General features: G+C 37.9%; 5 protein-coding genes across 7 annotated transcripts; 4 read left to right on the top strand and 1 right to left on the bottom strand.

The window, feature by feature from the left end:
* Window positions 1-18: 18 nt before the first annotated feature.
* LOC105969102 (putative FBD-associated F-box protein At1g05080) lies at window positions 19-2,611 on the top strand. 3 transcript variants are annotated; one of them, XM_088811418.1, is made up of 6 exons: window positions 363-568; window positions 673-744; window positions 1,186-1,554; window positions 1,646-1,798; window positions 1,908-1,949; window positions 2,057-2,611. In XM_088811418.1, the coding sequence occupies exons 1-6, from the start codon at window positions 500-502 to the stop codon at window positions 2,501-2,503; spliced, it is 1,152 nt and encodes a 383-aa protein (XP_088667544.1). In that variant the 5' UTR covers window positions 363-499; the 3' UTR covers window positions 2,504-2,611. The 3 variants fall into 3 exon arrangements, with proteins under 3 accessions (XP_012849293.2, XP_088667544.1, XP_088667545.1); XM_012993839.2 differs by having other exon boundaries at window positions 19-568; window positions 673-1,554; XM_088811419.1 differs by lacking the exon at window positions 673-744.
* Window positions 2,612-2,951: 340 nt separating this feature from the next.
* ABH1 (ARM repeat superfamily protein) lies at window positions 2,952-12,335 on the top strand. The gene is made up of 19 exons (XM_012993234.2): window positions 2,952-3,267; window positions 3,444-3,503; window positions 3,829-3,885; window positions 4,600-4,671; window positions 5,064-5,126; window positions 5,894-6,070; window positions 6,607-6,738; window positions 6,912-6,978; window positions 7,577-7,776; window positions 8,381-8,451; window positions 8,681-8,765; window positions 9,004-9,072; window positions 9,209-9,327; window positions 9,875-10,013; window positions 10,515-11,009; window positions 11,109-11,414; window positions 11,518-11,684; window positions 11,808-11,919; window positions 12,017-12,335. Exons 1-19 carry the CDS (start codon window positions 3,184-3,186, stop codon window positions 12,122-12,124), a joined length of 2,583 nt encoding a protein of 860 aa, XP_012848688.2. The 5' UTR covers window positions 2,952-3,183; the 3' UTR covers window positions 12,125-12,335.
* Window positions 12,336-12,518: 183 nt separating this feature from the next.
* FTSH12 (FTSH protease 12) lies at window positions 12,519-19,132 on the top strand. The gene is made up of 19 exons (XM_012993233.2): window positions 12,519-13,206; window positions 13,322-13,506; window positions 13,876-14,102; window positions 14,398-14,666; window positions 14,770-14,847; window positions 14,932-15,174; window positions 15,265-15,405; window positions 15,496-15,663; window positions 16,036-16,148; window positions 16,395-16,611; window positions 16,855-16,926; window positions 17,166-17,285; window positions 17,372-17,488; window positions 17,582-17,758; window positions 17,850-17,969; window positions 18,086-18,160; window positions 18,412-18,519; window positions 18,639-18,719; window positions 18,818-19,132. Exons 1-19 carry the CDS (start codon window positions 12,790-12,792, stop codon window positions 18,893-18,895), a joined length of 3,006 nt encoding a protein of 1,001 aa, XP_012848687.2. The 5' UTR covers window positions 12,519-12,789; the 3' UTR covers window positions 18,896-19,132.
* Window positions 19,133-19,164: 32 nt separating this feature from the next.
* Window positions 19,165-21,238, bottom strand: LOC105968604 (peroxisomal 2,4-dienoyl-CoA reductase [(3E)-enoyl-CoA-producing]). The gene is made up of 5 exons (XM_012993235.2): window positions 20,883-21,238; window positions 20,271-20,430; window positions 19,859-20,031; window positions 19,542-19,764; window positions 19,165-19,436 (listed from the first exon to the last, which is right to left on the bottom strand). The coding sequence occupies exons 1-5, from the start codon at window positions 21,066-21,068 to the stop codon at window positions 19,282-19,284; spliced, it is 897 nt and encodes a 298-aa protein (XP_012848689.2). The 5' UTR covers window positions 21,069-21,238; the 3' UTR covers window positions 19,165-19,281.
* A 607-nt stretch (window positions 21,239-21,845) lies between these two features.
* LOC148766073 (uncharacterized) lies at window positions 21,846-23,816 on the top strand. Its single transcript, XM_088812484.1, has 3 exons — window positions 21,846-22,388; window positions 22,474-23,487; window positions 23,766-23,816. The coding sequence occupies exons 1-3, from the start codon at window positions 21,846-21,848 to the stop codon at window positions 23,814-23,816; spliced, it is 1,608 nt and encodes a 535-aa protein (XP_088668610.1).
* The last annotated feature ends 308 nt before the right edge of the window (window positions 23,817-24,124 follow it).

Below are 24,124 nucleotides of genomic sequence, written 5' to 3'. Positions count from 1 at the left end.
CTTCATACGGTTTGGATTGGAGTTTTGGGTATAATATGCCAGCAAATTTTAATTTGAAGGTGCTATCTGCCATATTTTTTATTTAAGGGGGCAAAGTGTCAAACATGAATAATTGGAGGGTGCAAAAGTGCAATTACCTTTTGAATCGGAGTATAGTTATTTATCCTATCAAAATCAACCTTCCAACGTAATTCTTCTTTGAAAACCCCATCGGTGCTCTACAAATCCTATTAAAATCCTAACCTAATTCAGTTAGAATTTGAATCGGATAGCAATTTTTCTTCCTCGCTATTTCAGAACCAGCACAATTCAGTTCCATCTAATTTGTGTTTGTCCATTGTAGAAAGAATTGAATTTTTTTTTATTTTTTTTTTATATCTCTTCCTGTTGAACAAATTTTAATCTGTTTGGTTATTCAAAGAAGTTTTTCCTAAGCCGAGCGATCAAAAAAGCTGGTGAAACTTTTGGCCAAATCAATTCACCCAAACTTGTTGATGAGATGGAGGTGAAGAAGCACAAGGCGGATTTAGATACACAAAACCCAAGAAAAAGACAGCGGATACACAAGGTTTGTAATGGATTATTTATTTATTTATTTATTTTTTCTGCACGCGGTTGTGGTTTGATTTATTCTGTTTCATAAACTTTTGCTTGCCACGATATACATATCAGGGAACTGCGATTGAAGAGTTGCCTGATGATATCATTGTTGCCATACTCTCGTGTATGAACATCAAAGATGCGGTTAGAACAAGTGTTCTCTCTACTAGATGGAAATATTTATGGAAGTTTATGTCTGTCACATTGGAATTTCATGATAAGGATATTGCCACTAGGAAAAAGTTAGAAGCTTTCGTGAATCGTGTCCTCGAGTTGTATAACCGTGTTGATAGTTTGGTTATTCGCTTTTCTAATACACGAAAAAAGACTGAATCTACTGCTATTGATAAATGGATATATTCCGCCATGCTTAAGCAAGTAAAAATATTTGAATTGGATCTGTCGGCCGATTGTGGCTTTCATTGCAGCTATGAGTTTCCTAGCTTTATAAAATTGGTAACACAATTTCATCGTGAGAAGTACCGTCCAATTTTACATAAGTTGAGGTGTATTAGGAGCTCCCTAAGATACCTTAGTGGTTTTCGCTCACTAAGATCGATCCGATTGGTTGACGTGGATATACAGGATGAGATGGTTCACTATTTTCTAGACTCGTGTCCTTATATTGAACAGTTATGCATAAGGGCCTCCGATGCTACAAAAGATCTTCGAGTTGTTGATCCATTGCCAAACTTGAAGGAATTGAAAATATCCGACTGTTGCAATCTCCAAAGTCTGGTGATATCTGCCACAAACTTGAAGGAATTGGAAATATCCGACTGTTGCAGTCTCCAAAGTCTGGTGATATCTGCTATGAATCTCGTGTCGTGTACATTAACTCTTGGTGGGGTGTTTTGTAAGTCCTTCATTTATGAACCTAACAAACACTCCACTTATTCAAATCAACTGGTGAAGCTTGTATTGAATCTTCAAACCGAGAATGTTCAGAGGGAGGTATGTGCATCACATCACTGAACAATCGATCTTAGCGACCACGACAATAACTAACATTTTTCATGTTTTTTCCTTATTTTTTTTTTAACAGAGCATCGAGAGAACAATTGCTCCTCCTGATTTTCATCAGTTTAGAGCTCTGAAACAGCTGGAACTGAACATTGTGTCGAAAGTTGACCGAAGCCTTCTTTTTTTCACATCGTTGATCGAGGCATCTCCTCACTTACACGAGTTTAAACTCAAGGTGACTGTTTCAACTTCATACGAATGAGTTCCTTTGCCATTTTTTTTAATATTTTTTTATCATGAATCCTGCTCTTACCTATTGAGGTATTTTTCATTCTGGCACACAGATAGACTACTTGGTGTCCCGCCCACGGTGTTTTGATTTTCAGGTACTTAATTCAACTCTGAATTCTGTCAATCTCTCTCTGTTTTTCTATTTTAATATATAATTTTTAAATTTCCGTTGCAATTAGTACTCCGCTCTTGGTTGTGACAGATAAAAAGCATGATACCGTTTCCCGAAGTAACTCCGGAAGAGGCAAAGAGATTTGATCATAAAAACCTGAAGATTGTGAGAATGGCCGGTTATTGTGGGTGTGCAAGTGAAGAAAATTTCCTTGTGCATTTGGTTGAGAATTCCCCATCACTGGGGACCGTTTTCATAGATACAAATTGTGATTATTATTCGGACCATTGGAACAACTTTGTGGTCATGTATAGACTTAGACAAGATGGGAAATATCCGATGATCAAGCCCGGGAGAGAGACAAAGCTAAAGGATAATGAGGTACCCGCACGGTCCGATTCAAGAAAGTACATCGAGAAATTTAAATCCGATCACTACCTAATGGGTGACAAGTTATTCACCCAATTTGATGCCAGAAGGCATGCCGGGAAATTGAGATCCAGATTTACGTCGCCAATAGTTTTTTATATAACATAATTTGTGTGTGCATGCTGCCGTAATTTTATTATTCATGTTTTGAAACACAATTTCGAACCGGGATTTGAGAAGCATTGTCGTGTATTAACGAATACTTTTCCAGACTTACATACGTCGCTTGTGTTAGTTCGATTCGATATGCATACCACACTTTGAAGAAAATACATTTCAATTTTGAACACAAGTACTTTATGCATAGGACACTCAACTATTATATATTTTAATTATGGCCCCTGAAAAAAAATATTATTATGATGAGGGACCCCAACAATAAAATGGAATTTATATTTTTATATAAATAAAAGGAAAAAAAATACATACTGAGCCAAAATATTACAGAAAACCATAATACAATAATTAGTACTTTCAATATTTCTACTTAAGATTTATCAAAAAAAAAAAAAGAACTAGGATAAATAGCACTTAAACCCCCTGTGGTTTGAGCCTTGTGCACACAACTCCTTGTATTATTTTAAACTTTGCACATGACCCCAACTTTAAAATCTCAAGCCAAAAAAGCCTATTCGACCCGACCCGTATGTGACGAGTTCCGACCCATAAATTAACGTTTCACAAACTGAAGTCTTTAAACCCTTCGCTCCTCTGTTACTCGACCGTCCGTCGAGAGCCACCGCGCTCTTCCAAAATTTTCAAACATTTGGCCGCCTTTCGCCGTCGGAATGAGTAGTTGGAGAAGTCTGGTTCTTAGAATCGGAGAGAAATGCGCGGAGTACGGAGGAAACGCCGACTACAAAGACCAACTCGTCAGACTTCAACCCTCGCCTTTCTTTTAAAACCCTAATTCTGTTTTTGTAAAATTTGGGAATTTGTTCCTCGTTACTTGCCAAAACTCGTTGTTACTTATTTTCTTACTGCCACTGGCCATTTGACCTAATTGACAAATCTTTTGAAGTAATATTGTTTTATTCTTCCACTGCAGGAGACTTGTTTTGGCGTGGTTCGCCGTGAATTATTGCATTCCGGTGAAGATATTTTATCTGTGAGGACTTTCCCGCTTTTTTCCTTTAATTTTGTTTGTCTTAATTTTTGTTTCCTTGAGTAATTGTAATTTGTATTGATGGCTGACGTTCTATCTCTAGAGAATAGCATTCGTTGTGAAATTTTAGAAAAAAATAACAGTATGGAGGGCTTAAGAATGATGAATTTTATGTATTAAGAAGCAGTTGGAAAATATATTGTCCGCGTATACCAATCCTTAGTTAATCTGAAGTGGGATAAAGGACACGGTGTAGTATATCTTTTATGTTTCATGTTTAATCTTCGTAATGCTGAAGTTGCCTGATTTTATATGCGTGTTATGGCAGTTCCTTCTCCAGTGTGCTGAACAGCTGCCTCACAAGATACCTTTGTATGGAACGCTGGTATGTTCTCTTTTACCCCCAACCCCCAATTGGAGGTTTCTTCATCTATTTTTCCATGATCTATAGTTTTATTGTTTCTCAGACTCTAACTAATCTGGAGAGTAGCCACTTATTGTAAATTGATATATTAGTCAACGATGGTCCATGAAAACATGAATCTCAGGATAGTATTGACATTGAAATCAAGTAGAGAAATGTGTGTGGCGGGATGGGTTCCATCATCTAAACAACTCATTTCCTTTTTATGAATAAATTTTTTGTATCTCTGTCAAAGTTCAAACCAAATATGTCAATCATGAAATTCAGTTGAATTGAATCCCGTTGATCAAAATTTAATGAATTCAGAGCACAATTTATGTATCCGGAGGTCTTTGCAGTGTTAGACAGCGAAGAATTAGCATATTTTGCTCTTAAAATTGCTACATCAAATAGAAAAAAATTGTGATACGCTATTGACTGATAGAAACGCAAAGGCGCCTAAAATAATTTATCATCCGCATTTTCATATTCTTAAGCGTTTGGAAGTGGTTTTTCATTTGACCCTACAAATATGTTCTGATTTGTCTTTTCATATGATAGAAGTCCAATGAAATAATTTTTGGCTTTATGATATGTATAGTTGGACTCTTGGTAGTTTTTAATGATATTTCTATGTTTTGTTCATATTGGTGAGAAGCTCTCCGTACTTCAATTAAGATTCTTCTACTATTGTAGGTTGGTTTATTAAATCTGGAAGATGAAGATTTTGTGAGGAGAATTGTAGAGAATACGCACGATAATTTGCAGGTATTAATGAATTGCTTTGGAAGCATGTTAAAATGAATCTGTCATGTTGTAACAATGTTTCTGTCTCTGTCTCTTTCTTTTTCTCACACTCACACAAATTAACACACAGTCCATATGTTTTCACACAAGACACTAGTGCACAGACGTGCATGCATGCTTAAATCCCTGTCCTGCTTCAGACCATGTAGGTTATTTTCATTGCTCTCTTAGAACACACTGCAAATTGAAACAAAATTACTGTCCTGTTTAAAAATCCTGGGTGTGTCGTTACTAAGTAAAATCGCCTTCTCTGAAAGGAAAATCCTACTGTTATTCTGCTTGTTGAGATGAATGGAAATTTGTTGATTACTCTTTTGCTGTTTGTTGATTGATATATTATTATTTGTTGACAGGTTGCTTTAGATACTGGAGATAATAACAGAGTCCGCATACTTATGCGCTTTCTGACTGTCTTGGTATGTAATTTGTTGGATCATTGTTGAATGATAAGTTATCTTTACCTTTTCGTTAGTAATTTGGTGAAGGATTGAATGTTTCTATTTTCTGTTCACAACTTTGGAATTGTGAATCATAATAAAAACCTTACCAATTTGATAAATTTCTACTCTCAAAGGTATTGATGATATTGATAGTTCACATCTATGATACCCAAGTTCCATTACTTATAGTCCGCTGTAGGATTGTAACTTTTGTACCCATGGATGCAAGGTCCTTTCATTATGACGGTTGTTGTGGAGGTGGGGGTGACTTCCTTTTCAAATATAAACTCGGGAATATCTTCAATTAAATTTACTGAAATCCTAGAAGTTTTGAGAAAATGTGGTCATTTATAGGGCCAATAACCTGGATTCATCTTTTGGGTTTAACCTTGATCGCTGCACAATGATAGATCAGATTTTTGTTCCTGTAAGGCATATTTGATTAATTGGGAATTAATCATCTCATGGCCTCCTTCTGTAAACTCATGAAGCTGCTTCGTTTGCTACTTCTGTTGTGATATCTATTGGCATTGTTGAAAATATTTCTGTTCTTTCAAGTGTTATATTGAAGAAAAGACGTCGAATAGCCACTTCTACGTGTGTCTATATAAATGTGTCTACTCTGAGCATGGTGTGTAGTAGTCTAGTTTATGTGACTGTACTCTCTGTTGCAAAACGATTTTGTAAGTGACCCATTTGATGATATGGACTTCTATTTTCTTTTCTTGGTGTGTTAAATACAGATGTGCAGCAAAGTTCTTCAAGCAAGTTCCTTAATAGTCCTATTCGAAACACTGCTGTCATCAGCAGCAACAACTGTGGATGAGGATAAGGGAAATCCCTCTTGGCAAGCTTGCGCTGACTTTTATATTACTTCTATTTTGTCATGTCTCCCTTGGGGTGGAGCAGAACTTGTCGAGGTAATTTTTTGCTTCTCTTCTCTTGATGTTCATTCCGGTCATAGAATGGAGATTACTTATGGTCATTATTTGGTGGAACTTTTCTGAGAGGGTTATGCTTCTATTTTGTCAAGTTCAAATTTGCTTTGATGAAAGAAATCCTCAATGGATAACAAGAAACAGTCACAAGCAACAGTCATATGTTTTTCTTCGTTTTGTGTTTTTATATTCTTAAGGAAAGCCTTTTATAGGGATAGTATTATTCTTAATTTTAGTGATTACGCAATGGTGAGTTTTCTTGAGTGCTTAAAAGTGTTTTGCATTTTCAGCAATCTCAGTATGACATGGGTTTAGGCATCTCATTTGAGCTTGTGTGCATTATGTGTTTGTAACTTTTGGGTACTTGTGTTGCTACAATTATCAATTTGTATATGTTGTAACTTCTTTAATTTCCTAGTGAAGATGATCAATACAGTGTAAAGTTTGATAGTTTTGGTGCTTTTTTTTTTTTCTTTTTTTCTTTTTGAAATAATTATTCAAGTTTATTTGATTACCAGCAAATTCCTGAGGAGATTGATAGGGTTATGGTGGGAATACAAGCCTACATGAGTATCAGGAGACATGTTTCTGATGCTGGCTGCTCACCGTTCAAGTTTATTGATGATACAAGTCAGACTGATGGTGGGAAAGTATGTCTTCTATTTCTCTATCCTTTCTTGATCTGGAAATATATTACATCTTATTTTCATTCAACAGAAATTCTGCATTAATCTATAAGATAGGAAAAGAGGATACAATGAATCGTAACAAGTATATTTAGCAGATTCTCCGGTTTTAAGTTTTTATTTTGTGTACCTTGTAGGATTTCGTGGAGGATTTATGGAGCCGGATTCAAGATCTTTCCGACAAGGGCTGGAAGCTGGACAGTGGTATTGTTTTGTTTCTATTTACTTTCTTTGTCTCGTATTCTTTTCCTATTCTGTAGTTTGGGCCCTACAATGATACATCAGAATATCACAAGCATGTCTGAAATGACAGTGTGTATTTTGGATGTCTCTGTGACCGTCACTATGTTATTATACTTGTAACTTCCGGATAGGCCAGCCTATAATCCATTGGAAAAATGTAGAACATTTCAAACAAGTGAACCTTTTGGCGCACAAATATCCCTTGTCAAGTAGTTATTTCATGGATGTTAATATTGGTGGAACTCTGCATCTTCCAATGTGGTCTTGAATAACTTTTTGTTATTAATATTGATCGAATTGTTGGAGAAGTTCCATTTAAGAAGCCTATTATAGATCAAGTCTTAGCTTCAAGTGATTGAATTTATTAAAAACTAAAAAGCTCACATAGTGAAATCTAACTAGCACTTCAGTTCCCGAAGTTCTGTCAATCTAGATCATTGATTTGATATCTTTATCCTTGGAGCCGTATAGTTCATTTAAATAATCTTACTATGTGCATAATAATACATTTTATATAAATGTATTTCTAAATTATTTTCTGCAATCTATTCCTTTGCAGTTCCTAGACCACACCTTTCATTTGAACCGCAGCTAGTTGCTGGGAAGTCTCACGATATTGGTCCCTTAAACTGCCCTGAGCTTCCTGATCCTCCGGCATCATTTACGGGGATTGCGTATGGGAAGCAAAAGCATGAAGCTGAATTAAAATATCCTCATCGCATTAGGAGACTTAACATATTTCCTGCTAGTAAGACGGAGGTAAATTGTACTAGATTACAAAATGACATTTCTTTGTTTTCTGATGCCTTGTCTTTTCTCTTTTCATTCTTTCTTCAAAATTAAAACATTGTAGATTAATTTGATGTTTTAAATGCTCAGCGTAAGCTATTTTTGGCCTGTTTTATTTGCAGTAATTTCTGCTATTTCTCTTGAGTTGTTTCCTTCCTGATCGATTTTTATTTCAGTTGGTTATTTTTATGGATTTTCTTCTTTTCCCATTTGGATGAAATTTTCACATCACTCTTTTGCTTCTCTTTTCCATTTGACTTTTGCCTCCATGAAAATTTGATGGAGTTCGCTCCATTTATCACAGTTAATTTCAGTATTGAATTGACTGTTGATGATATTCCATTTACAAGTGAACATCATTGACATGGTAATTGGTCATAGTTTAACAAACATGTTTCTGTTCACCAGGATTGAACCTTAGTGCCTATAAGTTACCATGATTTAACATGTTAGGACATCTGAAAAAAAGATTCTCAAGTAGAAATGGCTCTCCTTTTGGCTTTACATGCATTGATAAGTATTTTCCTTAATACACTTCTTGGTGGTTTATGCCCTCCCTTGTTCTTCTTTACAGGATGTGCAGCCTATAGATCGGTTTGTTGTGGAAGAGTATTTGTTGGACGTGCTTTTTTTCTTGAATGGATGGTTAGTAGATGTGTTGATTTTTTAGGTTATGTTTGCTGCTGTAGTGCTGCGTTAATTTTTGGGATACATATCTTGCTGCTGATTCAGCAAATTAGAACATATAACTAAATGTTTTTAGTATCTTCATCTTATGGGAGTTGGTGTGGCAGCTTTCTACAATTTATTTTCTGCTTATACGTTCTCGTTTCAATTTTCTTATTCTTTTGCTTTTCGTTTCCTGCAAAGCTAGTCGAAAGGAATGTGCTGCATCCATGGTTGGCCTGCCCGTTTCCTTTCGATATGAGTACCTTATGGCTGAGACAATATTCTCTCAGGTACAGAGTCTTATTAGTGTTTGTTTATTCATTTATTTTTGTGTTTTTGTCTTGATTTAATCCGATATCTCTTACTAATATTTTGCTGAAGCGAATTTATCAAACAAAAAGTGGGTAGTATGTGACTGCACTCAATTGAGGGAGGGGAAGAGTGCCATGAGTGCATCTTGAGACACAATGAACTTTGCTTTAATTTGTATCAGTTGTTTCATACGGTGTTTGTCTTTGTAACGTGCAGATTCTCTTATTGCCCGAACCTCCTTTCAAGCCCATCTATTATACGTTGGTCATTATGGACCTCTGCAAGGTGCCCACTTATATTCCCTATTTGACCCCGTTTGTCATTGTCCATGACTGCCACCTTTATTTTGTAAAGCGTAATTTACAACTCTATTAGGCTATCTAGCATCTGTCTGGTGTTTTAACTGCGAGGTTACTTCCAGGCTCTTCCAGGTGCCTTTCCAGCAGTTGTAGCGGGGGCTGTTCGTTCTCTTTTCGATAAAATTGCTGATTTAGATATGGAGTGCCGAACACGTCTTGTCCTTTGGTTTTCACACCATTTGTAAGTCAGAAATCTTCTCATACAATGTAGCCTTAGTTTGCTGTAAATGTTGGTTAGAAGTTTGGCTGTGCTTTTTCTATAGGTAATATGTTGTTACCTTTGATTTTCCGAGGAAAGCATTACAGAGAAGTGTTGGAGTATGTGTGTGTTGATGTTAAAACTATGATGTGTAAAAAATAAGTAGAGGTGGGAATTTGGGTTTACATTTCCCGGTCCAGACCTGTCCTTCCTTATTGTGTAAACCTGATCGGACAGGCCGGGTACTGATTCGTAAAAGACTACCCTGTTTCTGATGGGGAGGTTATTATTTTTCAAGAACCTAACAAGCACCTGATATAGAGGGCAATTAGCCAAACAGAGTAATTATTGGTAGATATTTGGAAATCTTCATTGTCAGAGTCTTTCATGCATTGTCTTTTAAGAACATAGTAAATTATTTAGGTTGATAGTCGATTTTAAACGTACCATTTTATGCATGCCAACCTATGATGGAATATCAATCTTAAGAGTTGTTTCTCCTGCTCCATCTTCTTGGTTTTGTTGGTAGATCGAATTTCCAGTTCATTTGGCCTTGGGAAGAATGGGCTTATGTCTTGGACCTTCCAAAATGGGCCCCGCAGCGAGTGTTTGTTCAGGAGGTTTTGGAAAGGGAAGTACGCTTATCATATTGGGAGAAAATTAAGCAGGTATATATGTCATTCATTATTTACTTTGGTTGGACTCTTGTACCCTGCATCTAGAATTTAATCAGTAATATATTTTTAAATTATGATTGTTCTTTTTTTTTTTTTTTTTTCCGTAGTTGCAAAGTTGTGAACATATACTTGAACTTGAGATGTGAATCATATATCTGATCTCAATAGGTTAACTCTAATTGTTTTACGTATGATGTAGGGCTTGTGTTTCATTAGTCTATTTCCGATCCATGTTAGATGGTGAAGTATATGCTTGTTTTGCATTAATTTGTAGGTATTATATGTCATATGGTTTTGCATGATATACATTTTTCCGCTCTTAGTTCGATCTGCTACAATTTTCTTCAACCGCCACTTGGATTATATGTTCCGTCCTGTGCAGATGATGTCTTTTCACAACTATGAGAGTGAAATGAGTAACATCACAACCATTCTTCTATTGAACCGATATTTTGTTAGCCAAGTAATATTTTTTTTGACCTGTGCATATAGAGCATTGAGAGTGCCCCTGCTTTAGAAGAGTTGCTTCCACCAAAAGGGACCACAAATTTCAGATACAGTGCAGAAGATGAAGATCAAACCGAGCACGGTCTCTCCTCGGAACTCAATGTCATGGTCAAAGAACGCGTGACGTCCCGTGATATTATTTCATGGATTGAAGATCAGGTTCTTCCGTCTCATGGGTTGGAGGTCACACTCAGAGTGGTTGTTCAGACACTTCTCAATATTGGTTCAAAAAGTTTCACTCATTTGATAACCGTTTTGGAGAGGTATGGCCAAGTCATTGCAAGGATTTGTTCGGACCAGGACAAACAAGTTATGCTGATTTCCGAAGTGAGTTCTTTCTGGAAGAACAGTGCTCAAATGACGGCGCTATCCATTGACAGAATGATGGGGTACCGCCTTATATCTAACGTTGCTATTGTCAGATGGGTTTTCTTATCATCAAATGTTGACCAATTTCATGTTTCTGATCGCCCATGGGAGGTATAGTATAAAAAATCCATTTAGCCTGATGATTGTTTCTATAAGTTAAGTTGGCCTCTTTATGTACTCGAAGAATAACGGAATCTCTTTCATTTACAGGTCCTGAGAAATGCTGTTTCCAAGACATTCAGTCGTATCACTGATCTGAGAAAAGAGATAGCATCCCTAAAGAAGAGTGTTCAATTAGTTACAGAAGCTGCATCCAAAGCCCAGGCTGAGCTAGATGATGCTAAGTCGAAGCCTACTCTTGCTCTTGTGGACGGTGAACCGGTTCTTGCTGAAAATCCCGTGAAAATGAAGCGCTTGAATTCAAAGGTTGAAAAAACAAAAGAGGAGGAGGTCTCTACACGCGATTCTTTAGAAGCAAAAGAGGCTCTTTTTGCACGAGCCGTCGATGAAATTGAGGTATATACAAATATACTAGGTGTATCAGTTGTAATGATTCTATTAGAGTTCGAATGTGTCACTTTTTTTTTTTACTGAATTTGTTATTGATTGACGCATGCAGGCATTATTCCTCTTCTTGTACAAAAGCTTCTCTAATGTATTAGCTGCACCACTTCAAGAAACGGAAGGATCTTTGCACCTGTCCGGTGAGGCAGATGAAATGGCAATTGACCCTGAAGATACATCGACAATGGAGTTGGACAAAGAGGGTGAAATTTCCGAAAAAAGGTGACCTGTACTTAAAATTCTATGTTGTCCTAGTGTGTTGTATTTTATTGGTATTTACCGTTTTTCTTGTCTTCTTATTTTGCCGCTTGTGATTGATTTTGAATGTATTCGTGGTGGTTGCAGTCACTCCAATGGCGGCAAGACGACAAAAGGTTATAACGTTGGTGAAAAGGAGCAGTGGTGTTTATCAACCCTGGGTTATGTCAAGGCCTTAACACGGCAGTATGCTTCAGAAGTAAGCTCTTAGTGCGCTTCCAATATTAAAAATATTTATTATTTCTTTCTTTATTCGGGATCTGATATTCGTTTTTCTTGTGGCATATGTTCAACAGATTTGGCCGCTTGTCGAGAAATTAGATGCCGAGGTATTAACAGAGGATGTTCATGTCCTTTTAAGGAAAGCTGTATACTCTGGCCTGGGCAGACCTACTGACTTTTAGCCGTTTCCTTTTTGTTTGTCGTGTAAGTTATCTGCACATGATCTGTGCGCGCGTGTGATGAAAAAACGTACACTCCAAAGAGATCTTTAGAACATTTTCAAGGTTGTAGTTTGGATTTAGATTAGATGTTCCGATGCAAGATTAATCTTCCGTTGACCGACTTGTTTGTAATGATTGTAACGAGGGTTTACATATATCAGATTCTACTCTTTTTATTCTTGTGCAGATTCTGTGACGTGTGCATTTCGAGTTTTTTTTTTCAAATAATCGAGCAAGTAAATATTGGAAATTCATGATAATGTCATTTTGTGTATGACATAAGACGAAAAACCTATATGCTCGGATCGAAAATCAGATTTTAATAAAAAAAATCGTAAATTTTGAAAATTGGTTTGACAAAATAGTTCCGAAAATCGGAGTATTTTTCAAAGAAATTGATGAAATTGGAAATTCCGTTTCGATTTCAACTACGAAAAGTCGAAAAAACTAAACAAGCCAAGTGATACTATACAGTTATACTTAACTGGGGAAATTTATTAAAATGAAAAAGGAAAAGCAATAAAAACCTCTAAAACCCCTCTCACTCCCAAAACCACAATCCAATGCGGTGTCGGAAACTACCCAATTTCGCTTGATTTGAGCTCTCCGGCGAACAATCTACAGTAATGGAAATAGCAACAGTTCAATGCCGATCAACTCCTCACCATTTCCCACCAGAAAACCTATTTCTTCTCCGAAGAACGAACCTCTCCACCTTATCTTATCGCAATTCCACCCCCAACCTTTCCCGTCGAAAGAGGTCCATAATATTAGCCTCCTCGTCTTCTTCTAGTGGGCCTCAGGGCTTCTCCTGGCTGCGCCTTTCACAGTCAATTCGTCGCGGTTCTCTAAGATTTTTCCAGAATTTGGGCGATTCCGTGAAGAAAGAAACCGGGTTCAATGTGGACGATGTTCTGGTTAGATTTGACGGGTTATCGGGTAGGGCAGGAGACTCGGCCCGGAATGCCCAGGACTCTCTTCAACGAGTACACTCCGAGCTGCTGCCTCAGTTTGTTACTTGGAATAAATGGGAAAAATGGAAGGTATGCCTCTTAGTGCCATAGTTGCTGACTAATTTATTGTAATTACTATTCCAGACTCCTTTTCTAGGTTATGAGTATGTGTTCTATTGTTTTTTTTTGGTCAAATTATTTTCAGGATATAAAGAACTGGGAACCAAGAAGATTAGGTGTGTTGGTATTATATATTTTTGTCACTATTTTTTCCGGTCTAAGTATATATAAAGCAATCCGAGCTCCTATTATTGAGCGTGAAAGAAGGGAATTGACTGAGGCGTACATGGACGCATTGATTCCTGAGCCTACACCGACTAATGTGAGAAAGTAAGTCACACTTTCGTGTTCAATCTTTGTTACCTTAGCTCTTAGCGCTGAAAGTAATAACTTGTGAAACATCTTTCCTGTGTCTACTTCGGCCAATTTATGTCTATGTTAAATATGAGGTTGAAATTGTCACTTTAAGTTGGAGGTTGTCGTATTGGGAGATAAGAAATTCGACAACTCCTGAATATTTGTTAGACAACTCTTACTATTTCATATGGTGATTTCTGGCAAATGGTCGCAAGTTTATATTAGATGCACATAGTTACCAAGAAAAAAAGGAAATTTTCTTTTTTGCTTGGTCAGCTGCGTAGACATTAAATTGATTCTTCTGAATCTTCTTGCTCAGCATTTATTCTTTTCATCTTATAGATTCAAACAAGGTTTATGGAGGAAGGCTAACCCTAAAGGCATGAAACTCAAGAAGTTTGTCGAAGGACCTGATGGCACACTTGTTCACGACAGTTCTTTTGTTGGGGAAAATGCATGGGAAGATGACACTGGAAAAGCCCAAGGCAGCATGAAAGAAATAATAGAACAAGACACAAAATTGAACATGGATGATAAAAAGGTTCTCCAAGAAGAGTTAGGTTTATCAGGTTTGTTCTTACATTTTCTCTCTAAAATTAGGTTCCATTTTTAGGATTTAACATTCTTGCTCTATACCATAGTTTTTGGAATATATCTAACTCTGCACAATCAGCTAGCCTTATATCAAGGAATAGGTGAACCTAGTCGCTATAAACTTATTGGGGGTAATCTTATTATTACCTTCCTAGTGAAACATTGAAACTAGAAAGTTATCCAGTTTGTCTGAGTGCGGCATAACGAGATTTTTAACTTATTTGATTTTATTATTTTTTCTGGGCTTTCTTATTGGTTTTTTTCTGACAGGGGATGCTGGAGGAACATGGCGTGATAGACTCGCGGCATGGAAAGGGATTCTTAAGAAGGAAGAGCTTGGTGAACAACTCAGTTCATTAAATTCCAAATATGTGGTGGAATTTGACATGAAGGAAGTTGAGAACAGTCTTCGAAAAGATGTAGTCGAGAAGGCTAGAAATGCACAAGGAACAAGGGCTTTGTGGATCTCCAAGAGATGGTGGCGCTACCGTCCAAAACTTCCTTATACTTATTTCCTTCAAAAACTTGATTCCTCTGAGGTAAAATTTCTATCATTCTTCCGTTCCCTCTTCCTCCCTATCTTGCTGCACTGATTTTCTCTCCTGAAGAATTTATACGTAATGTTTTTGTTTTTTCCTTCAGGTTGAGGCAGTTGTTTTTACAGAGGATCTCAAAAGATTGTACATTACCATGAAAGAAGGATTTCCTTTAGAATATATTGTGAGTCCACGATTGTGGTTGTAATCCAACACTATTTTTCTCCTTGAGTTTACCTCTTCCTTACTTATGCTTTTACTTGTCTAGGTTGACATCCCACTCGATCCTTTCCTGTTTGAGGCAATAACAGGTTCTGGAGTTGAAGTAGAACTTCTTCAGAAGCGTCAGATCCATTATTTTCTGAAAGTTGTATTTGCTCTGTTGCCTGGAATACTAATCTTGTGGTTCATCAGGGAATCTCTGATGCTTCTTCACATTACCACAAACCGCCTTCTTTATAAGAAATACAATCAGCTTTTTGATATGGCATATGCTGAAAACTTTATTCTGGTGAGGGTTCTTTTTCTTTATCCAAGTTTGGTGGATTTCTAGTTTGCCCATTTTTTCAGTAATATTTAATGGATTGTTCATTTCACTCAGCCAGTTGGTGAAGTTGGTGAAACGAAATCTATGTATAAAGACGTAGTATTAGGAGGAGATGTCTGGGATCTTCTGGACGAATTGATGGTATATATGGGAAACCCCATGCAGTACTACGAGAAAGAAGTGAAGTTTGTGCGAGTAAGCTAACATTATCTTGCAAAACTCATGCAGTTATATATCTGAATCATAGTTTAGATACATAAGGGACAATTTACTATGGTCATGCAGGGTGTGCTTCTGTCTGGACCTCCAGGAACAGGGAAAACCCTCTTTGCAAGAACATTAGCGAAGGAAAGTGGGTTGCCTTTTGTTTTTGCTTCTGGTGCAGAGTTTACAGACAGTGAGAAAAGTGGCGCTGCAAGAATCAATGAACTATTCTCAATAGCAAGAAGAAATGTAAGTGTACCAAGTATCAGTATTACTATGCCATGCTGAACCTTGTGACTAGTATTGTGAAATGTGAAATGTGAAATGTGAAATGTGAAATGCCAAGATTAAAAAAAATTGAATTTAGTTATTCATTGGGATATCTATATCTGTATCAAACCTTACACAGTAGCTAGTCAGCTGCACATTGAACTACTATTACAAATTTGTGTCAGAATCTTTAGTTATGATTGTTGCTATTAATGCAAAGAAGGGCCCGATCTCACACACACACACACACACACACACACACACACACACACACACACACACACACACATGATTATGCAGATCATGATAGTTGTCGGAATAAATAATCAATGAGGCACTTTTTTTTTCCAGGCTCCTGCTTTTGTATTTGTGGATGAGATAGATGCTATTGCCGGAAGGCATGCTAGGAAGGATCCACGAAGAAGAGCAACATTTGAAGCATTGATTGCTCAGCTGGACGGAGAGTAAGTGATGTAAATTTGGATCATGAATACATGTACTATTAAGGACATGAAGTTTCATAGCATAGTTTGATGTGCTAATCTGGCTCTCTGACATATCATCACTCGGAAAATGTGTCTACAAATTCTACATGATTCATGTTTAAAGTTTATATCATTTTAATTTCATTCATTCGTTATATATTCGTATGTGTTCCCGATCCCTGTTACTTAACTCTATAACTCAGTAGTAAATGTCGTTATTTGCAGCAAAGAAAAAACTGGTGTCGATAGATTCTCGCTGAGGCAAGCTGTTATTTTCATATGTGCTACTAATAGACCAGATGAATTGGACCTAGAATTCGTTCGCGCCGGACGTATCGATCGACGTGTATATATTGGGTTACCTGATGCTAAACAACGAGTGCAAATTTTTGGTGTTCATAGTGCTGGGAAGGAGCTTGCTGAGGATGTTGATTTTGGAAAGGTGTTGTGTCCTTTTCATGTATTCGCCTTCTTTTTGTGACCTATGTTGCTCGGACTTCGATCTTAGAAAAAAGAGCCAATACCTAGATATGTATCCCAAAAGTCCGAGCAACATTTTAACACATTCAGAACAATTCCCCACATGCTACTTGTCTTAAATAGATTCTCATGAACCTATTCCTCACTAATAGGTTGAGGAACTGTCCTGGTATAAATCCTTGATTCATGTTCTTCACCTCTGCAGGTTGTCTTCCGTACTGTTGGGTATTCTGGAGCAGATATACGGAATCTAGTCAATGAAGCAGGAATAATGGCTGTAAGTTTTTTGTGCTTCATCCAAGATAACCTTATAATTTTATGTTACTGGTTTGTGAGTTCGCATATACTTAGTGTATTTGTCTGATTTGTTTCCTCTGCTGGCCCCTTTGGTTAATATACAGCCTTGCAGAAGGAAACAAAGAAAACAAACTGCTGCACTTTTTCTTTTTTCTTTCTTTACCCTGGATTTGTCCTTTTCTTCTTTTCCCCTTGATAATGAATATTACCTGAAAACAGGTCAGGAATGGGCATTCAAAGATCTACCAGCAAGATATTGTTGATGTATTGGACAAACAGTTGCTTGAGGGAATGGGTGTGCTTCTCACCGAGGAAGAGCAGCAGAAATGTGAACTAAGTGTATGGTTTTCTTTTTCATTACACCCATATAAAGAGTATATTTGCATAACTTATGGTATTTATGATATTATCCAACATTTTTTTAGGTATCGTCGGAAAAGAAAAGGCTTCTGGCAGTGCACGAAGCTGGTCACATAGTGTTGGCTCACTTGTTCCCTCGATTTGATTGGCATGCATTTTCTCAGCTGCTACCTGGTGGAAAGGTATAATAGTGTGCAGTGTCAATAGATATGGGTATAAATTCTTTTATTCGGACACGTTTAAATGGTCTTCTAATCTGTTGTATGCGTGAGCAGGAGACTGCTGTGTCTGTGTTTTACCCTCGAGAAGATATTGTAGATCAAGGTTATACTACCTTCGGTTACATGCAAATGCAAATGGTGGTTGCTCATGGTGGTCGATGTGCTGAGCGTATTATATTTGGCGATGACATCACTGATGGAGGAACAGACGATCTCGAGAAAATTACCAAGGTAACAATGCTCTCTGAGTAAAAACTGAAGAGGAAAAAGAAAAATGGCAAATACAGTAATATCTCGTCACCCTTTTTTAATTTTTTTTCAGATTGCTCGAGAAATGGTAATAAGCCCAAGAAATCCTAGGCTGGGGCTCACTGCATTGACAAAAAGAATTGGGCTGGTTGATCGTCCAGATAATCCAGATGGTGAAATAATAAGATACAAGGTATCAAATACTTGAATACGACGAGATGGATAAGCTTGAGATGTGGCTATTTTGATTTTTGGTTTATACTGCAGATAATTAAATAACTAATTTCGCTTCACTTTTCTTGACATTAGTGGGATGATCCTCATGTGATCCCTGCAAACATGACAGTTGAAGTTTCTGAGCTTTTTATGAGGGAATTGACAAGGGTAAGTTCAATTGGCGTTGATAGTAATTTTTTTTGTAGCTACTTAATATCTCGCCCGTGACAATTTTCCCTCGCTAATAATTATCAGTAGCTGAATGAACTTTTCGAGATAAACTAATTTAGATGTGTTCAAAATCCTCGTGTTACCAAGGACCGAAATTTTATATTCTATTTACTGTCGTCCCTGTCTTGTCTTATTTACCTACTTGTAGTTTCTTTTGGATGTAATAACGGGTTGCATGTTGATGACAGTACATTGACGAGACAGAGGAACTTGCTATGAAGGGACTGAGAGACAACAAGCATATATTAGACGCGATTGCCCAACAACTGTTGGACAATTCAAGGATAACTGGATTGGTAAGTTACAATCTGTCTTTTGTACGTAGCTTCCGTCTGTTTACAATTCTAAGTCGAAGAACTTCGCTAGATTTCTGAGAGTAATCTGTTTCAATTTCCACTTTTCCATAATTTTCCAGGAAGTGGAAGAAAGAATGAAAGGATTATCACCAATTATGTTTGAAGATTTTGTGAAGCCTTTCCAGATTAACTTGGAAGAGGTATATTCTAATACCCATTACGTCACGAAGTCTTGAACATTGTTGTACTAGCAAGAGTCGAGATCTATTTCTTAATTTTTTTTTTTTATATTACACAGGAGGGACCAATGCCGCACAATGATCGTCTTAGATATCAGGCGCCCGATATATATCTTGCACCACTACACAGATGTTGATATCTCTTACGATGTATCTCTTCTTCAACCAGACTGGAGACAATCACAGCTGTTTTTGGATCAAAAGCTAATATATATGCTCAGTGAGCACCAACATTTTTTTGGCACAGATTTAGGGTAGAAAGTTAAAAAGAAGAGTACTGCCTCTATAGAATATATAGCGGCAGTTTTCTGTCAAACGGAGGTTGCGGACATTATTACTGTGAATGGTTGTGATTAATCCAACTTCACTCAAAATTCCGAAAAGGGTACCAAATGGAGCTGTCAAATATACCAACATATACTCGAACATTAAATTACTGATTATTGAATGAATTCTGAGTTACATAAAGGACTATTTCTTTATAAAGGCGATATAAAATGTGAGGGCTTATCAAAAGCTTAGGCTACAGTTTACTGGTCGGAATCCCAAGGGGAGCAGCACGAGATCTTTTCTCTACAGCTCGAGAAACTTGTCTCACTGCATCTTTCGACAGATGACGTGGCTTGCTCAACCAAAGACCTCCATCAATAGGCAATATACTTCCATTGATGTATTTACCTTCAGATATATTGCCAACATTAAAATCAGTCATAAAACAGAACAAAGGTTACTTAATGTTGATTTTTATATATATAATTAAAAGAGAAATCGAAGATGACGAACCAGCATCCGAGGCTAAGTAAACGGCAGCCATAGCGATATCCCATTTCTCGCCAACTTTATAAAGAGGCGAACTTTCTCTCATTTTATTATTAATTTCTTGAGGCAGAAGTTTACTCAATCCAGCAGTATCCCCTATGGGACCTGGTGCTATCCCATTTACTCGTATATCGTAATCCGTACCCCATTCCAGTGCTAAATTTCTCGTCAGAGCGTCCACAGCTGCCTGGACATAGATAAAACGTTGGATCGGTTTTTTTTTTTTTTTTTTTTTTTGTGTGGATAAAATCAAGTTCATGGGAAGAATCAAAATAACAAACCTTGGCTGCAGAAACATGGATCTGATACCAAGATGCTGTATAATGCAAAGTCGCGCTTATGTTCAGTATAAATCCTCCACTAGACGATGAGCTTCTCCCTTGTCCGCCTTTCTTGAGATACTTTATTGCTTCGTGACACATTGTAAATGTGCCAACAGAATCAATATCCATCACTGCAGAAGGTAAATCAATACCAAATAATCATAAATCAGCTCTCTCGAAATCGTATTACAATTTTTTTATTTTGCAGATTCCTAGTTTTTCTTATCGGTTGTTTTTAGATAACACTTTTCAGGTGAGAAAATGTACATGTACTGTTGTACACTATTTCATTGCTAACGTACCCTATCACAAACAAGGCGTATAATAATCAAGAATTATAAGCGCGAAATTCAGTGATGCTCGGGCAGACCTGTTTTAAAACCGTTGGGAGAGAGATCCTCAGCCGATATGAGAAAATTGCCAGCAGCGGCATTCACAAGAATGTCGAGCTTTCCGAAATGCTTCACCGTGGCCTCCACGACTCTTTGTGCATCTTCCTGTTTGCGGACATCTCCTTCAAACCCAACAGCCTGTAATTTCGAAACATTCATAGAATGAACAAATTATACGAAGACGGAGATAATTTTGAATGGGTAGCACTAGCAACACTATCAAGATTTCTTTTTTGAAGTTGAAGAACTCAGATGCAATAGAAGCCATATCCAAGTAAATCTTTTTTAAGGGAAATTGCTGACAAGGAATACGGAAAAATCGGAATCAATAAACAATTCATAGCAACAAAGACCTTTTTCCCCAATTCAAAAAATGAACCCTAATCAATTAATTACTCAAGAGAGCTGATTCAGTATGCAGGCATGTGATAATATAATAATCGGCGATGCTCAATTTCGTCAACCAACAGTATAAACAAACTTATTTTTTTGTGGGGAGAGAGAGAGAGAGAGAGAGAGAGAGAGAGAGAGAGAGAGAGAGAGAGAGAGAGAGAGAGAGAGAGAGAGAGAGAGAGAGAGAGAGGGTGTACGGGGATGCCGAGGGAATTGAGGGCGGAAACGGCGTCGTCTAAGACGTTCTTACGGCGGCCCATGACGGCGATGGAGGCTCCGTGCTTTCCAAATTGGGTGGAAATCTCGAATCCGATTCCCGATGCGCCACCGGTCAGCAGAGCTACTTTGCCTTTCAGTACATCGGCCTTGAATGGAGAATCCATTTCTTCGTAAAAAAAAAAAAAAGCCCTGTTTTAGGAATTGGCTGATTATATAATTTGATGACGATACGGTATGAAGAAGAACACCAATTAATAAAACAGCTTTCTGTCAATATTTCGCAATTAATTTGTCGGCTTTTGCTTCCCATTATACAGTATCTATGATTATCGAAAGAAAATGCTCTTTACGGGCTAATAAGTGCTATTTACCGTTCAAAGTAAAAAACAGTTTATCTCTCTAAAACCCCTAAAATTCGAAATTCTCTCCAATTACCCCCCATTCCAAAAATTTCAGAAAATTTTTTTTTTTTCGAAAAATTTCGAAATCAACCAAAATCGAGCTTGGGCTTCGATTTTTTCAGGTAATTTCAACACCTACATGTGTTATATGCAATGGGTAACTCGATTTTGCAACCAATTTCATGTTTAAAAGCCCTACAAATCGATTTGTAGGGCTTTTGAATTTTTCGGATGTTAGAGCCAAACGCCCAAACCGGGCGCTGGCTGCATGAACCGACGCCCACTTTGGGCGTCGGTTCATGCTGCCAGCGCCCGGTTTGGGCGTGAAATGAGTGTTTCAACGCCCGGTTTGGGCGTTTCCCGGGCGAACCGGCGCCCGGTCCAGGCGTCGGTTCGGCCGGGAAACGCCCAAACCGGGCGTTCGATTTAAATATTTTTTTTTTTTTTTTTTTTTTTTTTTTTTTTTTTTGATTTAAAAGAAATATTTTTTTTCTGAATTAAAATAAGTTAGTAAATTTAATATAATTTTATGTTTACAGGATGTCTAATTGGACGAAAAAATTCGGACTCGGAAAAGGGAAAGGACCCCTGATTCGTCCACCTGCAGATCCGGTGGTGGAGACTACTGCGGAACGGGAGGGAAGGACACATAATAGAAATGTGACTAGTTCTAAACGTCGTGGGGAACGCACTGGTGCTTTTGTACCCCCACGTACGATGATTCAGGAGGAGACAGAGACAGAGGCCGAGCAGGAGATGGATGCACCCATGGATGCATATATGCAGCCGCAGGAGTACGAGTACGATCCACAACTACGCTTTCAGCAGAAGTATCAGTTTCCGGTGCCGGATTTTCCATCCGATGACGATTACGAGGATGTTCCGACTCCGACTCCGTCTCCTGTCCCGATGGGTGGTACTTTCGGTGGTTCTAATCCTGCCTCGAGGTCCCGCACCGCTCCGAGAAAAAAACTTCCTTCTCGACCTTGGATGTTGACCGGTGAGACACCCGGTGGACCTAAATACGCTCACTTGATTCCAAGTTTTGGAGCACATATTGCCTACGACATTTGGGAGGGAAAGGTAATACTTATTAATATTAATAAATTTTGTTTATAATATTTACACTTGTTTGTGGTATACTTATATATGAATATATCTTGAACAGGGACGACATATGGTTAAATTACGGTCGCACGCGAAGTGTACTTGGCCGGGCCCCGACGACGATGATTGTGTCTCACTACTTGAGAGTACCGGCTTGTATCACTTGCGTGATTGTTCGCTGCCTCAGCACAATAACCCATTAATAGAGGCTTTTATTGAGAGGTGGCAGCCGGACACCAACAGTTTTCACATGCCATTCGGTGAGATGACAATTACCCTGCACGACGTGCATTTCATCATGGGTTTGCGAGTTAGTGGAACTCGCCCTAACGTCTGGATGGATAAGGCCGACGCGATCCAGCTTGGTGCGAGAGCTTTCGGAGTCGACCCCGCACTTATGGAGCATTGGTGGTATGGTGGCGGACCCCGGTTAGATGATTTGGAGGTGAAATATGGCGACAATTCTACCTTTCCTTCCGCGTATCGAGTACGAGCATATATTGCATACTTGCTCGGAAAGTTGTTGTTCGTGGATAAGAGTGGATCGAAGGTCAGAGCAGATTTTTTCCCACTGTTAGAGGAAATCAATCTGATTCGCGAGTATTCTTGGGGTTCGGCTACATTGGCCTATCTGTACCGACAGTTGGGCATGGCTACGCGAGCTGAGGCGGCGCAGATTGCTGGATGTCTGACACTATTAGAGGTATTATTATTATTATTATTATTATTATTATTATTATTATTGTTGTTGTTGTTGTTGTTGTTGTTGTTGTTGTTGTTGTTGTTGTTGTTGTTGTTGTTGTTGTTGTTGTTGTTGTTGTTGTTGTTGTTGTTGTTGTTGTTGTTGTTGTTGTTGGTGGTGGTGTTGTTGTTGTTGTTGGTGCTGTTGTTGTTGTTGTTGTTGCTGTTGTTGTTGTTGTTGCTGTTGTTGTTGTTGTTGTTGTTGTTGTTGTTGTTGTTGTTGTTGTTGTTGCTGTTGGTGCTGTTGTTGTTGTTGTTGTTGTTGGGCGCCCGGCAGTGCAGTGCACGCCCATGTTGGGCGTGCAGTTGGCCTACAAACGCCCAAAATGGGCGTGTAACAGCCAACTGCACGCCCAACATGGGCGTGCACTGCACTGTCGGGCGCCCAAGTTGGGCTTTTGAATGTTTAGCCCAGTTTTTTCGATCGAAAAGACGGAATTTTTACCTCGCTGTGTTCGCTATCCCGATCTTCATTCGATAAATTCATTTATGTTCGTATATCACACCAATAAGAATGATTTGTGAAGAAATTGTCTTGAGAGCAATTTTTTTTAGAGAGAGAGAGAGAGAGTTTTTTTGAACGGTAAATAGCCTTTTTCAAACGGTAAAAAGCAAATCCCTTATCGAATCATCACCCTTTATCCGGTCGTCACCATGGTGTAAATATATATTTTTTATTTTTTAACCAAAACTTAGCTCGAAGCTAATGTTATTAGTAGAGTACGAATATTTAGCTCTCGATCGAAATGTTATAAGAATATGAAGAAAACTTAGCTTCGAACTAATGTCATTAGCAGATTAAAACAACTAGAAAATAGTTCGAAACTAATGTCGAGAGGAAGAAAACTTAGTTCCAAAATAATGTTATCAGAAGAGAAAGAAAATTTAGTACTAAACTCGAAGCTAATGTTTTTAGGAGATGGAAAAAACTTTGCTGAAAGCTAATGACATTAGAAGAAAAAAGTTTAGAT

Source organism: Erythranthe guttata, chromosome 13 (genome assembly GCF_056151865.1).
Source record: "Erythranthe guttata isolate IM_541 chromosome 13, IM_541, whole genome shotgun sequence".
NCBI lineage: Eukaryota > Viridiplantae > Streptophyta > Magnoliopsida > Lamiales > Phrymaceae > Erythranthe > Erythranthe guttata.
Note: the sequence above shows the minus strand (reverse complement) of the source record. Positions and strands in the feature narration are given on the sequence as shown.

Coding starts and splice junctions, on each gene's coding strand:
- LOC105969102 (XM_012993839.2), top strand. CDS start 500: ATGGAGGTGAAGAAGCACAAGGCGGATTTAGATACACAAAACCCAAGA. Junction 1,555..1,645: donor CCGAGAATGTTCAGAGGGAG/GTATGTGCATCA, acceptor TTTTTTTAACAG/AGCATCGAGAGAACAATTGC. Junction 1,799..1,907: donor TACACGAGTTTAAACTCAAG/GTGACTGTTTCA, acceptor TCTGGCACACAG/ATAGACTACTTGGTGTCCCG.
- ABH1 (XM_012993234.2), top strand. CDS start 3,184: ATGAGTAGTTGGAGAAGTCTGGTTCTTAGAATCGGAGAGAAATGCGCG. Junction 7,777..8,380: donor TTCCTGCTAGTAAGACGGAG/GTAAATTGTACT, acceptor TCTTCTTTACAG/GATGTGCAGCCTATAGATCG. Junction 11,685..11,807: donor GGTGAAATTTCCGAAAAAAG/GTGACCTGTACT, acceptor TGGTGGTTGCAG/TCACTCCAATGGCGGCAAGA.
- FTSH12 (XM_012993233.2), top strand. CDS start 12,790: ATGGAAATAGCAACAGTTCAATGCCGATCAACTCCTCACCATTTCCCA. Junction 13,207..13,321: donor ATAAATGGGAAAAATGGAAG/GTATGCCTCTTA, acceptor AATTATTTTCAG/GATATAAAGAACTGGGAACC. Junction 18,720..18,817: donor TCCAGATTAACTTGGAAGAG/GTATATTCTAAT, acceptor TATATTACACAG/GAGGGACCAATGCCGCACAA.
- LOC105968604 (XM_012993235.2), bottom strand. CDS start 21,068: ATGGATTCTCCATTCAAGGCCGATGTACTGAAAGGCAAAGTAGCTCTG. Junction 20,431..20,882: donor TCAATTCCCTCGGCATCCCC/GTACACCCTCTC, acceptor TCGAAATTACAG/GCTGTTGGGTTTGAAGGAGA. Junction 19,765..19,858: donor TCCATGTTTCTGCAGCCAAG/GTTTGTTATTTT, acceptor ATCTATGTCCAG/GCAGCTGTGGACGCTCTGAC.
- LOC148766073 (XM_088812484.1), top strand. CDS start 21,846: ATGTCTAATTGGACGAAAAAATTCGGACTCGGAAAAGGGAAAGGACCC. Junction 22,389..22,473: donor ACGACATTTGGGAGGGAAAG/GTAATACTTATT, acceptor TATCTTGAACAG/GGACGACATATGGTTAAATT. Junction 23,488..23,765: donor CAAACGCCCAAAATGGGCGT/GTAACAGCCAAC, acceptor AACGGTAAAAAG/CAAATCCCTTATCGAATCAT.